This window comes from Physella acuta, unplaced genomic scaffold, assembly GCF_028476545.2.
Source record: "Physella acuta isolate Inbredline_101_S28 unplaced genomic scaffold, ASM2847654v3 ptg000875l, whole genome shotgun sequence".
NCBI classification, from domain to species: Eukaryota; Metazoa; Mollusca; class Gastropoda; family Physidae; genus Physella; species Physella acuta.
Window position 1 is genome coordinate 699,120 of NW_026732392.1, and position 17,455 is coordinate 716,574.

The window sequence follows — 17,455 nt, forward strand, 5'->3', positions numbered from 1 at the left end:
TTTTAAGTGCACCCCGTGCACGATTGTTTACATTTTAAAAGACGTGTTGCGTGTCTTCCCCATAGGTCTTCCCTAATAGAGAAACGAGAGGAAAGACAACTGTTCTAAAATTAGAACAGCATTGTTTACAGCCACGAGTATCGTCCCTTGTGAAACATATTCGCGTCAGAATCCTTAACTAAACATTCAATTTCTTTAACAAGTTAAAAAATAATTTAGGAAGTCAAGGGTTAACAACATTAGACGCCACCCTTTTTTGTTTTCTGTGACGACAAGGCACAATACACTTTTGTAGTTTATATCTCAAGTAGAGGGGTGGGATATTTTTTCTTTGTAAGAGTCTTGTAAACAATGGGTAGATGAGGCGATTACTAAGTAAGAGGGGAGAGATCGTGACTTGCATCGCGATATTTGAAAACATGGCGATGTTTAACCTCAATCAAAAAAGGCAATGAACCTAGAAGGAAGACGAATATATATCTTAGTCTTGCAGCAGATTACCTTCCCATGTTCGCTTTAGTATTACAGTTTTCATCAAACTTCTTTTTGACTTGAACTTCTTTAATTTTTAAGAAAGTTTTCTTATACATAAGACATTACGTCTAATTACAATTTTTTATTTTTACCACTCAATGTATTTTCTTTTTCTATATCTTACATTGTCATCTTAATTTTTGATCACCTTAGTAAAAATTTGCTTAAGATTATAAACTTCAAGGTTTAAAAAACAACAACGTTATAGTACGTCGTGTCAAATGACACACCGTTTAAAATGTCTACATTTCAAGTTCACCAATATAATGACGTGTAAAATCTAAATATGGTATGACGTTAGCATACATAACATTCAATCAAATCAATCTAAAGTACAAATCAATAATTTTGATTGATTAAGGGGCTGGGTGAGGTATTTTTATTCGGGTGCCCAGGGAAGGTTTGGAGTTGGCAAAGGTTGGGAAGACCTATGGGGAAGACACGCAACACGTCTTTTAAAATGTAAACAATCGTGCACGGGGTGCACTTAAAATAAACCCCGCTGCGAAAATGACAACGGCCTGGTGAGACTTTTTGGAAAACACGCTTTCATGTAAATAAAATAAGGGTCGCTTTTGTTGTCGCCATGATAATGTATACCTATAAGTTCTCTCCGCCTTTACCGACCTAGTATGAATTTCGCGCGCGCGCGCGCATGTGTGTGTGTGTGTGTGTGTGTGTGTGTACATGTATCTCAAAAAAGTGTATCATGTCAACACCTGGGCAACAAGTCATAGTCAAGAAGGCCTACTTCATTACAGATCTATAGGAAATCCCTCTTTACCTGTACTTACATTAGGAAAAGTAAACTCGTTTGAATCAAAAAATGTATTTAAATATATAGAGTTATAGAACCTTAAAGTTAACAGATGCTGAAAAAATAAAATAAAAAATTAAAATTAAAATCCGCCTCCTCACCCACCTCACTCAGGTGGTAGAGTCTTTTACTATATATCCTTTACTCCTACTCGTGTTCCCCCCCTTCACCCACCTTCTCCACCTTCACCCACCTTTCACCCTTCACCCACCTGTTCACACCGTCACCCGTCTGCTTACACCCCTCACCCATGTTACTATAAGCGAGTATGTATTGAACATTTGTTAAATTTATCTGGCTCAGGGTGGTCAAATGGTGGTCAGATCAAAAGAAAATCGGAACGGTCATAAAAAACTTAATTACTTTTCCAGACTTGTAAAAAACATGTCTACCCCCGCATACCTTACGTACCAACGCACTAAGTCGCCCCTGTCGCCCATTAAAAAAAAAAGCACGAACCTACCGAGACCTCGTTTCGTCTCAAAACCTGATTTAACGGTGGTTGAAAGAAAATTCCGACCCTTAAATATATTTTGTTTTCGTTGACCCTCGCTATAAGCGAATAGTTACAACCATTAATCTTTCATACATAGCAAGGGACGGTTCGTAGGACATGTGGAAACAAAATTTTTTAATTTGATCAAAGAATGACCGGGCGTACGATATGTGAACATAGTTCATGGACAGCTGTAATCTAATGAAAAAAGCCGAGAGCCGTGACTAATTAAATATAAGAAGACTTTTGTTCTAATTTAGTGTGTGTGTGTGTGTGTGTGTGTGTGTGTATATACGTGTAGCATACGCGTACTAGAAAACCAACAAGGTAATGTCCGGTTGCTCAACCTAATTACACCACCAGCTGTCGCACAACAGCTGTTGCACAGCTGTCAACCGAGCGGGGGAAACTCGGTGAAGCATAACAAAAATTTAATTAGGTGTGATGGGCCAGCGGCTGCGATCAATACATTCCCATTAAAACGGGCAGCGGTGAGAAAACTTCGCGGGCGGGTCGATACGTAACAGCTGTGGCTGATCGTTATCTTTAATGGATGTTCTATTTTTGTAACGTTCGTTGTGTTGCTGAATGGTCCCTATACAAAGTCCACGCTAGTGTTAGTCTTTTATTTAAAACATACATACAAGCAAATAAACAAACCAACAAATTAAACAACAAAGAAAAGAAATATATTAAATAAACAAATAAACAAAGTAATTAAAATCAAATTACGTAACTAGTTAATAATAATTTAACTAATTATGAAATAAAATTAAAAATTTAAAAAATTAATATCCAATTACGTAAATCGTCAATAAAAATTACACAATATAAACAAAGTAATTAAATTAAATTCAAACTAATTATAAAATAAAATTAAAAATAAACAAAATAAAAATAATTAAAATCAAACAAATACAAAATAAATAAAAATCAAATTAATTAAACTTATTAAAAATAAACATACAAAACACAAACAAAGTAATTAAAATCAAAATTAATTAAAAAACATTAAAATTACGTAACTCGTCAATAAAAATTACACAATATAAACAATTAAACTAATTAAACTTATTAAAAATAAACATACAAAACACAAACAAAGTAATTAAAATCAAATTAATCAAAATGAATTTCAAACTAATAATCAAATTAAAATCAAATTACGTAACTAGTTAATAATAATTAAACTAATAATAAAATAAAATTAAAAAATTTCAAAAATTTCAAAAATTAAAAAAATTAAATTACGTAACTCGATAATAAAAATTACACAATATAAACAATTAAACAACTATAAAATTTAAACAAACAAATTAAACAAAATAAAAATAATTAAAATCAAATTACGTAACTCGATAATAAAAATTAATTAAAATTTTAAAAACTCATTAAAACTCATTAAAAAACGCATTAAAATTACATAACAAGGTCATTAATTACGTCACAAGGTCAATGATTACGTCACAAGGTCACCCAAAGGTGACTCACCCTTCACTCCTCCGCCACCCTAGGGTGGGGGAGTATTTTACTATATCTCTTTGCGCCTTCCCACCACCTGCTCCGGCAGTTGGCGTACACTCCTCCGGCAGTTGGCGTAGTATTTTACTATATGTCATTGCGCCTGGCTGCGGCAGGCTGCGGCAGCTCCTCCGAGTATTTTACTATATAACCTTTGCGCCTTCCCACCACCTGCTCCGCCAAAAATACGACCCAAAAGGGACCTAATATACTACTTATAAATGTATATATTTATATATATATATATATATATATATATATATATATATATATATATATATATATATATATATATATATATATATAAGTGTAATTGTTCTCTCATTGACACCTATTATTTACGCCAAACGGAGCTGCCTGCGAAAAAGCTGTTATTTTATCTAGCGTATGTTAATGCCAAGTCGGGTAGAGATAAGAAGTACTATCCAAACTTGTAGGTAAAGGAAGGTGAACTTTGCTATTACTAATAATCACAGTCTTGATAAAAAGGCAATCCAGCCCATACCCAATAAAAACACATGTTAATTAAGATTGAAGGGTACTGAAAGAACCTTGCCCGAATGTTTTTTCGAGCGTATGCTCATTCGAACAAACGGCCTACTCGAAAATGTTCTTTGGGGTAATTGTCTAGAGTGTTTCTTCCAGACTTTTTTCTCCGGGGGGGGGGGGGAACTTGAAATCTTCGGGGGGGCGGTAAACTTTCTTCGGGGGGGCGGACACTGTTAAAAGTATATATTTTCTATATAAATTATATAAATTTCATTTCGTTCGGGGGGGCGGTAAAAAATTTTCGGGGGGGGGGGGGGGCTATGCCCCCCCGAAGAGATGCCTGGAAGAAACTCTGATTGTCTATTAGGTGGGTGCGGAGAACGTTCCGGCAAGTGTCTTTCGTGGATTCACATTAGACTCATCAATGGTATGTTTGACTCGGCGTCTTAACAATTAAGCAACAATTCCTTTCTTAAAAGTCATTCCTCAGCAAAGTTTTAAAAGATATAGAAAGGGAGCTGACTGAGGGGAGGAAAGTATATATCACATTTCGAATTGTCATATAAATGAAAGCTGACAGAGAAAAACACAGGTCACCAGGTTAAATATGGCGATTAAAAACAGCAAAAATTTCGTTTGTATGCTAGAATTTTCGTTATCCTTTTTTTTCTATGTTAATCTGAAACCACACTTGGCTAACGACCAAGATTTCCCAATATGATATTCAGTCCAGCGTTATTAAAAAAATAATCCAGGTCATATTATAACTAAGTTTTTTTTCTATCAACTTGTAGCCTAGTGCTGGTCTAGCTATGTAAATTAAGTGGTTTTCAAGTATGTGCTGTGAACATGCCCACTTCATGTATGATATTTGCTTCAGAATCAACTATAGTTTATAAATAAACATTAATGATATTTTATACAGCACGGAAATTGATTGATCTGCTTGCTTAATTCCTAAGCCAACTAGTCTATATAATTTATTGTAATTGCATAATATTTGTACACAAGCTTACGCCAAAATATGCATTAATCGATACAACCGAAACCAACATAAACACACGTTCGTTTCAGTGGCAGGGGGTGACTGGTGTGTAGGAGTTTGTGTGTGGGGGGAGGGTGTGAGTGTGGGAAGGCTCTGTGTGTGTGTGTGTGTGCGCGCGCCACTGGTTCATTCATTGCTATGTGTTTCTCTTTTAAGCAAAATGCAACTGCATTTGACACAAATTAGTGACAAGTCTGTCGTCTATTTTCTATTGCTAACTATTACAAACTGTGCTCCACTTTCGTTTTCGAGTTGGGGGAAATCCATTACTTTTCCTAGCATCGTGTAGGGGATTTTCGTGTCATCGTCGACTGGATACGATTGGTTGGGAACATCACGTGATCGGGTTAAGCCAGGCCTCAGACTATATAAGTTGGACGGAGGAGATCAACTGTCAGCACCATAAACCAGATTAAACTCAGATTTTTAAAAATTTTTATAACTCAAGCGTGTCGGGTAAGTGATAACTACTTAGTTTAGTTTCCTTTATAAACACATGGGCATTGTGTTATTTCTCTTTACTGTAATCCTATTTATAAAGTTTTTCTACAACAAATTGTTTAATTAAGACTCTAATGTTGTAAAAATTTTCTGTTGAATAGGCGAGTTTAGTAAAATAATTTAACTGTTCCTATTTTTCATTAGCAATTAAAAAATATTAACGCTGTTTTTTTATGTTAAGGTTTACCACCAACACCGTGCAGTGGAAAGTGTATTTCCTTGTAAAAGTTATAATATTGACGGCTTTTAAGAGCTTATTCTTGCCAGAACTATTTATCAAGTCCACCCCTACCCACTTTCGCGATATACAATAAATTACACACACACTTAAAAATGCATTGCTATGTGCTATGCTTCTAATATTGAACAAATGTCTCGCACAATTTCCTGATATAAATTAGCTGCAACCTCCACCTTCTCTGCCAATTAGATTCATTGAATGCTGACACTTACTGTAAAAACAGTCAGGTAACCACAACTAATATTATGTCAAAATTATCCAAAAGTATGAAATGTTAGTCTGTATAGACATGTAAGGCTATACACTTTTTTATTTTCTTGTTTACTGAGTATAGAGGAAGTATTGAAATAGTGGACGATTTATCTCGACTTTTAACACTTTCCTTAGTCAAAAAAAGCTTAGTATTACAATCTTGTCTGTCTTCATGTGTGTGTACTTTTTTTCACAGCTCCTCTTTAAAAAAGCAAGATCTCATGCGCTCCCAAAACCTCACCCCACCCAGTGTATTAATATAGTATAACCTGCATCACCGATTTGCATAATTTTTATTCGGCATAAATGTTTTTAATTGCCCCAGACATGTAATTTACAGCGTCTGTTTGCCTTGCCATGCTCGCTTTAGTATTACAGTTTTCATCATCGGCTTGTGAGGACTGATACAGATTTACAATAGGGACCTAGTAATACTTCTTTCTGACATGTATCACCATTCATTTAAAATAGTTTATTTATACATAATACAAAACGTCACAATTTAATTTTATTTTTAAAAACCTCAAAATAAAAGGATGAGATGGGTATTATAATCGTTTACTAAACTGAATAACACGGTGGCACAACATTCGATTATTAAATGGAGCCATGGGCTGTACGCGATTGTGTAAACAGGGCTCCCGAGAGCAGCCCGCTACGTCCCTGAGACAAGGACAGTCGCCGAAGTGTGCTCTACCTCACTATTACTGAGAGTGATAAACGTACACTGTACACTCAAAGCTTTCATACAGCACGTCCTGGGGCGTGTTCAGCGGCAGTGTGGGCAAACCTGTACCCCGACATATATGATCAAAGAAATATAGCGCAGGCATTGTTTATATTTAAATAACTCAGTGTTAAAAAACAAGATCATACGTCTAAGATATGATTGGTAACGCAACACTTAAACCCTCTTAAAATATTGCGCCAGACTTTCTTCTGCGACAGCGGTAACACGCTGGATGGGCACGCTTGTAATGTATAGATGGAATATATTCAATAACTGAAAAATAGAAAATCTCATGTTACTCTAAAAATATTATCAATAACAATGTCATAATACTCCACCACCCCCTCCCCCAATCGAATCCATTTAAAAATCTTATTCCAAACTTTAATTTTCAGCGGAAAATGTCCACTGGAAGAATCACACCACGTAATGTAGAGGGCGGTCGCGGTTCAATGGAGCGGTGACAGGCTCGTGACGCAGGGTGGGCTGGAGAACTGGTGACGTCATGGCGACCACCAGATCCACCAGTTGTCCAGCGCCCCCTGGGGTGGACGAGAAAATCGCCGTGATACGCCCGTCACCAGGGACGGGCGTCATGGCGATTTTCGTCTTCCGGCCGCCCCGGAGGGGAAAAAAAGAATTCAATAAAAGCGATCAATTCAGCGGATTTTAAATCACGACAACGATATTTGACATCACTACAACGCAATATAAATCGTCTTGAAAAGATAAACAATTTGGTCGAGTTTGGATCATAATCTTACAGACGAAAAATCATGGACGACGCTAATTTTAGCGGTCGCCATGACAATATGGACAACTCTGAGTCAGCAGTAGACTCGGTCACCAAGTTAAAAGAGTATTTGATCTCTGCAATCAGAGAATGGTCTCGAATCTTGGTCGGGAAGGATAAAAGCCGTGAAAACATCTGGCTACCAGCACAAGCTCCGAAGTGGTGGCTCCACACATACCCGCCGTGGAGAAACCCCACAGGCAAGAAGAAAGACACTTTAGAAGAACTAAAGATCAAGTACAACATCCTACAGGGGAAGCTGCTCGATGAAGGAAGATTCCCAAAACAGTGGGAAGAACAGACAGATTTGTATCAAAGTGGACGTTACCAGGATTTATTTTTGTTGACGAGGTTAATAAAAGTAGCTGAAGAATTGAGAGAGAAAGAACAAGAATTAAAAAAAATAGTCGCAGAAACATTTAACATTTCTAATTTTTCGGCAGCATCAGTCGTGGAGTGTCTTGTGAAAAGTGGCGTTTCAATTCAAAGCGAAGTTAAGAAATTACAAGAAAAGTTAGGCAGAAACTTTCCTTTAGACAGTAAAAGTGATAATCTTTCTGTGGAAAATTATAACAATAATTCTCCGACTGTTGTGAATTGTGGACAAAAGAAAATAGGAACAGTACTTCTATGCAGTAAAACTATTGATACAAATAAAATTTATTTCTCACCACCATTTTGCATACATACTACACCAACATTATATCAACACTCACCACACACAACAACCACATCACAGACACACTGCCCACAAACTACAAACACACCACAACAACAATACCTACGGACTACAAACACAGTAGTGCGCCATTCTCCAACTACTTCAATTATAAAGAATCAATCTTTGCACAAAACAACCACTATACAGCAACACTCTACAGTCACTTTAACCACACAACAACAGCAATCCCCACACACTACAACAACACTACAAAAAACAACACCCACACTACCTACACATTCAAAACTGTCACTAAAGAGAACAGCAACAGAATGCGACACAGACATTTTCCCAAAATTTCCAAAAGTAAATTCCCAAACTTTACAAAATAAAAATCCAGAAAATAGCATTAATTTGCTTGCATCTAAAATTACAAGAGCAGATTTATCTTTAGATATCTCAGAAACTGATGAAGATAAAACAACAGATGACACAAGTGGTGCCAATTGCGAAAATCTTTTGACCGTGTCCCCCGACGAAGGCTTCAGTTCTGAAGGTTTTATGTCCGATTTAGACAGTTCTCCTGAGATCGATCATAAAAATACTCAACTGGACGTGAACAACGATCACCAAGACACACCAGAACAAGAAGATTTAGATTCAGAAGATGAAAATTTTGATTTATTCAAGTATGTACTTAAATAAGTGAAAGCAATGTTCATTTTAAACTGAACACAATTATTATACTAAGTCAACACAATTTTATTTTTCTAAAAAAACAAACAATAGTTTTTGAGTAAGCATTGAGACTGTTGTCGTAAGCTAGTAGGCTTTAACCCTTCCTGTGCCATGACAAAGAGACTAGTATTAGTACTGATGATATTTAAAAAAAAATCTATATGTAGATATCGTAATAGATTTATGTGACTATAAATGTAGGTGATTTTAAAATTAAATGCATTCAATATTGTTTTGACGTTTTTAACACTTATTTAGACATAAGTGGTGACTAAAATTTTAAAGTGTACTTTGTCATTTTAATTATTTACATCGTTTTGAATTTAATTTTGAATTTAATTATAGATTAATCATTATTGGTCAGATGTTTTTATTTAATAGAAATACATTTCTAATTTATACTAAATTCAATTTTACTAAAGAACAAAAATATATCATTCCTTAAATAATTTTTTTTCCAAAGTCTAAATTCATATTAGTTCAGGATATATTCACTAAACCAGATAGGTCAACGGTCAAAAGCTTTCTACAGAAACAACATAAATCTCACATATCTCTGTTTTATATTTGTTATTGATATTTTTTTTACATGTAATAAAAGATAAATAATAGTGTTGTTTCTGTTTTTTTATTGCTACTTTTTCTCAAGATCAGTTCGTGAGATTGATTAAGTTCATCCCATTTTATAAATTAAATTACCAATGTCGTTGCATTTTATTGTAAGAGTTAACAAAATAAAAGACGATGCGAAACCTGTATTAAAACCCCAATAAATAAATGATGCAAGATACGAAATAAAGTTTAGAGATGAGCAAGAAAATTATATCTAATATAATATTATTTTTATCAGGTACTGAATTTCTAACATACATATCTATATAGTAATGAAAAACAAACTATTGCGTTGAATAGTAAAGGACGGCTTGGTCTGAATGTTGAGTTTGATTGCTAGCTCGCCTAATCTAGAGTTCGACAGATCCCATTTAAGAGATAAAACTTTAAAATCAAACAACCGCTGCCTTTCAGATTATTGTTGTGTGGACAGTAAAACTAGATAGAAAATTATGCTGAAGTCGGAATCTACGGGTCATATGGAACATATGGAGCATAATATATTGACTTGTAATACTTAATTGTGTTAGAGGAAATACCCTTCAACAGCTTAGGATGAAGAAAAAGAAAAGAAAACATTGTATAGTAAATTAAAGCAGATATCATCTTCAAAAATAAAGCTCTCCTGACAACGTATCAATGCAGATTCCGTTAAATATGTAGCTAAAAAGCGACACCAGGATGCATACATATTTAGCAGTATTTCCGTGGTTTGGTACAGCTCAAAATATGAAAAGGTAGTAGCAACTTGTGTACTTGTGTATTTTATGTAAACCACTAGGCAGTCAAGAACAACAATGCTAATTAACACACACACTCACTCACACACACACGTTTTTATGTAGCCGTAAAGGCTCAACTGTCGCTAAAATATGTAAACGACCTATTGAGCGACCAAAGCCTTTAATTTAAAAAAAAGCAATTTTTTTTTCTAATTTTCAGTGCATTTAAACGCTTGTTGCTATAAAGATTTTTAAAGTATCTGTTTTATTTTCTACTTTTCGGTGATTCCTTATTTATGAACTCAACGCGACTAAAAATATTTCCTTTAAAATACCACCAAAAGGTTGCAATTTCTGAAAGACGATTATCTGCCCGTGAAAGCAGCCGTCTGTGACCATATTTTACAGACTAAAGCATGTTCTTAATCTTGTTACACTCATTAAATTTAAGTCGTTTAAAAGTTGCATTATCTGCCCTTAAAATTCTTTACTAGAACGACCGGCTCCACGATTGTTAAAATTCAACCACTACTCACCATACTCTTAGGGTGATGGTGTCTTGCTAGTTATCTCCCTTTTTGTTATAGAATTTTTTATATCTCCCCTTAGTTTCGAAACTGTTTATTTAATGTTTAATTATTAATTTAAACATTTATTAAATTAAAACAAAGACAAACGTGTATTGTCATCGAAGTGAAAGGTATCTGGAAAGTTTGAATAAAATCGCTGGATTGGAAATAAACAGACGTTGCGAACTAAATAAATGCTTGTAAAAATGGAAAACACAGTACGCTAAAATAAATCACTTACCGTTTACTGCCTAATTTATAATAGTTGGTATTTCAAAGACCACCACTTTTGTCGTTCGTACAATGCTGGTTGTTGTTGACCGTGAAATGAGATAGCTGAGTCTTCATTTATTGTGGTGCGAATATGTGTACGACCAAGAAAACTTTACCTTTCGGTTGCCTATTTGTGAACTTTGACCCTGTCTCGCAATACTGGTCTGCATTTACAATTACAATTTCCCTGGATGTGTCTCAAAAGGAATTTGAATATGGAAGTCTTACAGATTTGAGCCTGTTTTTCAAAGCTCAACATAAGTCTTTTCTCAGACCAATAGTTGATATTTAAGCATAAAAGTGTCTTAACAAGATATCATCGCATCATAGCAGAGCTACAAAGCCTTTTGAAAATTTTCCTGAATACAAATACCTTTTCATTCTCAAAACATTATTCTCAATAATATTTCGTATACAGCCTACAGCAGAAGAGAAACTATTATCGCTGTATTTATTAAAAGCTAACTATTCTCCCATTTAAAAAGTTTTTGGTTTTACAAGAATCCATATATAAGTTATTTCACTAGACTTTCAGCAAAAGACAGAACACTCTTTAAATGATCTGCTAACATTTTAATTAGCAGTAGTTAGCACAATCTTATTATATTAAGTTAAAAATGTCTTTCGAATACAAATGAGATAATCTTGGGTGGATTTCGTGTTTTAAAATACAAGAATCCAAACCAGCAACAACCCAATGCATAGTGTCACGCATGAGTTACCCAGAACAATAGTGTGACATTTTAGCGTAGTAAGGTTGCAAGTCTGAGATCAACCAAGTTAAAAATAGGTGTCACGGGAGATGTGTTGTCAGATACAGCTTGCATTTGTTGAATGTAGTTCTGTTCTCGAACTGAAAGCGATTAACACACTAAGAAATTAGAGTAAGTAGAACGTTTATTAAATTGTTTCATTTAACGGCCGCACGTAATTTATAGAACTCTGGGAAGAAGTAAATGCTTTGAAACTAAAAATAATGTGTGCTTAATCATGGCGATAAGTAAACAAACAATAGATATAGCCAGGGAAATGGTTCAAAAATGGTGTTTAGAAAACTAAGGCAACATTGTCGGCCATATTAATAATATGACCTCAATACAATTGTTACTTTAGCAGCCATGAGCTTTTCGGACCGGACCACGCCAACCCCATTTAAAATTGTTTGATAAAAGACGTTATGATGCTGTAGCTAATGAATCCGCAGATCTCTCCCAAACATTTTAATAAATTCTCATTGTTTTTCAATTTACGAGTTTAAATAAGAAACTAAAGGAACACTGTTAATTGTTTTTTTAACATAATAAACTAAACCGGAACAATAATTTTACGTGCTTAAGTTGTATTACATTCTTATTATACTTCTTATACTAGTACACAGGACTAACCACCTAACCCTTGCTTTGCCGCGTACAGGCGAATTAAGGCATACGTAAACCGCACCTGCACTGTGCCGCCTCGCTAATTTATTCAACAGGAAGGAAATAACGACACAGTAGGCTGCGGTATGTTGCCTTACAAGTTAATGTTACATATAACTTAAAGAGGTTGTGTTGCTATTTTGACATTGACTCAGGGTTGGGGGCAGGAGATGGTATCTAAACAGTTAGTGGAAGAAATGGTAATGGGTAATAAGATCTTAGACTAACGGGTGGCATGCATTTCTTATTAACATACACATTATATCCTGTTTTGAAATAGAGAAACTCATATATATATATATATATATATATATATATATATATATATATATATATATATATATTCAATATAATTTTTAATTTTTTCAGTTAATTTTATATAGCAGTAAATGTTACATTACTCAAACTCGCTGTACGTAAACAGTAGACGACATAATGTTTACTCAGAAACTTTATTAGACATTTCAAGATCAGTGTCTGACCAACTCTGACCATCAGATCTCTCTCACTGTAACTGGCTGACGTAAACAACACATCTTCCATTTAATACACAATCATGGATATAATCATAATACAAAGGACGTAACACATACTCACATGACTTAACGTAAAAGTATATACCGCTTTGCCAGTTTCGTCTTTTTTTTTAAAATAATTTTTAGGCCTAATTATTTTACAAAGTTACAGCTATCATGTAAACATGACTTACATTTACTCATAATACAAGTTTAATGTTGCTGGTTTCTTATTAACTTTTACATCACTGCGATTTGTTTTATATTTTAAAAGTTAAAATATATTTTAAATTATTTTTAAAGATTTGAAAACACAATGTTCTTCGCTCGTGGATTTGTCGACCATTCAGATAGCTTTTCCAGTTTTGATTCCGATGTGAATGATTTTTATGTTAGTTTTGAAGAAGTAGTTTACAAGACTGCACTCTCAGGTGGTGTTATAGATAAATTTAAAATCAACTTTAGAAGCAACAATGGCTACACAGCGTTAATGCTGGCAGTAGAACGTGAGAACATCCAAGTTCTGAGAGCTCTACTTGAAGCTGGCGCTGATGTGAATGTCAGCAGATCTTCGTATGGCAGCTACACAGCTTTGTCTCTTGCTGTTGACAAGGGGCACACAACTGCTGTACGAGAACTGCTTCAACATGGCGCTTTCCTTTCTTGTGAGAAGGGCATTGAGGCTTTAGATATGGCCAGAGAAAATAATTTTTTGGATGCTGTTGTCAAGGGAGAGGAACTTCTTATAAGCCAAAATATGTACCATACCACAGAAGATAAGACAGCTGTGTCTGTTTCTTTTCAACAAAATCGTCTTGATTTAGTAAAGGCTTTGATTAAAGCAGGAAGTTACATTTCACTAATGCATAAATCGACGTACACAAAAAGGCTCAACAATAAATATTTATTGGAATATTTCTTAGAGGAAGGGATTGATGTTAACATGGTTTTCCAAGAAGATGAAACTATGTTAACGAAAGCTGTGACTTACAAAAGTATTGAATGTGTCGATATTCTCATTAAAGCAAAATCTAATAAAACTTTTGCAAGAAAAAACCAATGGACGATACTGCATATTGCGGCGTATGGCCAAAGAAGTAATATTAATTTTGTCACAAAAGATACGCAGCTACCCGATAATAAAGAACTAGTGAAAATGCTGATAGAAGCTGGGGCGGTTGTCAATGCTGAAACAAGCGATGGTCAAACACCTCTACATTTTGCTTCCAGATTTGGGGACATCGAATCAATGAAATATCTGATAGAAGCAGGCGGGTTAGTGAATGCCTTGGACAAGTGCGGCCATTCTATTCTACATGAAGCGATTGAAGACAAAAATATTGAAAAGCTGGCCTATCTTGTTAAAGCTGGTGCAAATGTTAATGTACCAAACAAATCTGGAGTCTTGCCGATTGTGAGCATTTTAGAGTTTGGGAGTGTTGAGCTACTGAAACAATTTATAGTACAAGGAGCAGATGTTAACGTCTGCGACACTAAAAACAATTCTTGCTTAGTACTAGCGATAAGAAAAAGAAACATAGAAGTTGCCAAATGGCTGGTACAGAAAGGAGCCAATGTTAACGTTACTACTGAAAACCATGTTCCACTTCTGCTGTTGGCAACAGAGTCAGGTGATGCCGAACTTGTCAAGAACATTCTTCAGTGTGGAGCTGATGTGACAAAAACAGACCAAGTTGGAAACACATGCCTTCATATTGCCGTAATTGCGGGAGGATTTCAAGAAAACGTACAAGTTTTGTCCGAAGGCCGTGTTAATGGCTGTTTAGAGATAATTGATATTTTAATTAAAGCAGGATCAGACATCAACCAGACGAATGAAAAATTAGAATCTCCTTTACACGTCGCCATCAAAGGAAAAGACTATAATTCTGTAAAGAATTTGGTTCATTATAACCCTGTCGTAAGGGTGCTTGATCAAAACAAAACAACACAATTTAATTTAGACAACAAGACAGCATGTACAAAAATGATACACTTGCTTATAAATCAAGGAGCAGCATTGAATATTGCAGATGAGCACGGTAAAACACCCTTACATTACTGTGTAGAAAAAATGGATCTAGACTATGTGAACATTCTAATAGAAGCTGGAGCAGATGTAAATATAACTGATGAAAAACAAGAAACAGCATTAATTTGTGCTGCCAAAATACTATTACAAATACGTTCAATGGATAAAGAAATGATCGAAGAGGTAATGAAAATTTTCCTGACACTAATTACCGCTGAAGCGCGCGTCAATGTTTCTGACGTAGCAGGCAACACGGCTCTTCATTATGCTGTTCAAAGTAAAAACGTTGACATGGTACAACGTTTAATCGATGCTGGTGCTGATGTCACAGTGTCAAACAACAGAGGCGAGACTGTACTACACGTTGCAGCGAAATACCGTTGCATTAAGATAACTGACATTTTGTTGAATGTGGAGAAGTCTTTTGAAATAATTAACGCTAAAGATTTATATACAGAAAAGCCGCCATTGAAACTAAGGAATTTTTATCATTTTCAAAGCTTTAAAAAGAAACCAACCACGCCATTAGAGATTGCTCTGTATGAACGCAATACTCAAGATTACGGTGAAATAGTTAGACGATCTCAGCAAAATCGTGAAAGTTGTGCTCCTGGTGAAACTGCTCTAATGGTAGCACTAAGAAATTATAACGACGATGTAGCTTGCAAATTGCTGAGCTATAATGCTGATGTTAATATAAAAAACGAAAAAGGTTATACCGCATTGCATATGGCGGTGCTTGGGTTGAGCCGAAAAGCGCTGCCACTCATATTGCAACAAGGATGTAGTGTGAACGTGCAAGCTGAAAACGGTGACACGCCCTTAATGTTAGCTGACGATAAAAGCATTGTTAAGTTGTTGTGTGACACGGGAGCGGATGTAAATCTGAGAAATTGTGAAGGAAAATCGGCGCTTCACTACGCAATTTTCTACGGGAAAATCAATCTAGTTCGGCTGTTGGTTGAAGCTGGTGCTGAAATAAACTCGAACGTCCCGGAACCTTTGCCACATTTAATTCTAGCCGTCTGCTTCAATGATCAAGACATGGTTGAGTTTCTTCTCACCGCCGGGGCTGATGTCAACGCGGTTTCGAGTTGTGGCACCCCTCCATTAATCGCAGCTGCCGAAAACATTGATAGTACTTTGTACCCAGAAGAACACACACATTTTACAATGTTTGATATTCTATTAAGGGGCGGCGCCGACATCAACATAACAGATAAGAACGGGCTGACTGCTTTAATGTACATAACTAAACGACAGTGCCTTAACAAATACCTGGATTGTTTTCTTAGATTTGGGGTCAACCTAGATATTAAAGACAGAGAAAAGAGATCGGCTCTTACCTACTGTCTTATGATTCAAGACAAAGGAATTCGAATTGCTCAAGCAGAAATGTTACTAAAACGTGGTGCGAATCCAATTATCGACGAGGAATACCGTCGTCTATTAATAGATTCAAATACAACAGACGTTTGCAGTCTATTCCATACAATTAATTTCGGAGCTCTCCTCACATTCGGCAAGCTAGAATATCTACGAATGTTAGTATGCAACGGTGTTATGTTAGAAACATTCACATTAATTGAGCACCCTGAAGGAAAGTTGATCTTACCCAATTTGATGATATCACTTCAGCAAGGCAGAACTGATGTGACTAAATACATGATTGCAACTGGTTACTTGAATCTACATCAAATTCATCTTTACTTAAATTGTACTAGTTCCTCTGCTAGTGAACACCGTTCACTGTCATCCACGGAAACAGATTTCTTAAAAGACGCCACGTCTGAACCCTGGCCCCTGGTTAAACTAGCCTTCTTAACGGTTTCAACCATGCTGGGAGAAAGTCCGAAGAGAGAGGAGAGACTCTCGCACATACATTTACCACCTAAACTTAAGCAACTCTTGATGTTCCAAAATCCATTTTCTCGACTTCCGGTCAGCGAATGGTCGAAGATACCACTGTGCTTTGATCCAGTTGTTTATGAAACCTTGCCGAGACCGAGACCGTTGCTTTATTACTGGCCATGTGGTCAAGATCTTTAACCAAAACGGAATTATAAAGCAATTATTCGAATATAGAGATCGGGAGTAACATATCATTATTGTCATGAATGGGATGGCGTGGTCGAATGGTAGAACGTGTTCGGCTACTGCCCCGAAGGTTTTGAGTTCGAATCTTGGTCAGGACTCGGGACTTTACTTCAGCATGTGTGAAACAAAAATATAAAAAATGTCTATTGTCCTCAAAAAACAAACAATTACAAACTACCATACACCCATTACAATTATTGATGCTATTTTTTTTATACAAATGTAGATTTAAGAATATACTTCAAAAATAATATAACTGTAAATGAATTCAAAATAATTTACAATGAATTTTTTAATCATCGTCAGCATTGACATATCTTATAGACATTAATTGTATTGAAAATTGAATGCTCAACATACAAGACTATACGGTCTTCAAATGTTAATATCGTTTGGTAA

At 35.5% G+C, this 17,455-nt stretch overlaps 2 protein-coding genes across 2 annotated transcripts; both read left to right on the forward strand.

Annotated features, from left to right (window-relative positions):
• The first annotated feature begins 5,253 nt into the window (after positions 1-5,253).
• On the forward strand, positions 5,254-9,429 carry LOC131952522 (uncharacterized). The gene is made up of 2 exons (XM_059315228.1): positions 5,254-5,358; positions 7,022-9,429. Exon 2 carries the CDS (start codon positions 7,403-7,405, stop codon positions 8,783-8,785), a length of 1,383 nt encoding a protein of 460 aa, XP_059171211.1. The 5' UTR covers positions 5,254-5,358; positions 7,022-7,402; the 3' UTR covers positions 8,786-9,429.
• Positions 9,430-11,772: 2,343 nt separating this feature from the next.
• On the forward strand, positions 11,773-17,008 carry LOC131952495 (putative ankyrin repeat protein RF_0381). Its single transcript, XM_059315182.1, has 2 exons — positions 11,773-11,878; positions 13,231-17,008. Exon 2 carries the CDS (start codon positions 13,244-13,246, stop codon positions 17,006-17,008), a length of 3,765 nt encoding a protein of 1,254 aa, XP_059171165.1. The 5' UTR covers positions 11,773-11,878; positions 13,231-13,243.
• The last annotated feature ends 447 nt before the right edge of the window (positions 17,009-17,455 follow it).

Excerpts from the sequence above, each read along its gene's own strand:
- LOC131952522 (XM_059315228.1), top strand. The coding sequence starts at position 7,403 with ATGGACGACGCTAATTTTAGCGGTCGCCATGACAATATGGACAACTCT.
- LOC131952495 (XM_059315182.1), top strand. The coding sequence starts at position 13,244 with ATGTTCTTCGCTCGTGGATTTGTCGACCATTCAGATAGCTTTTCCAGT.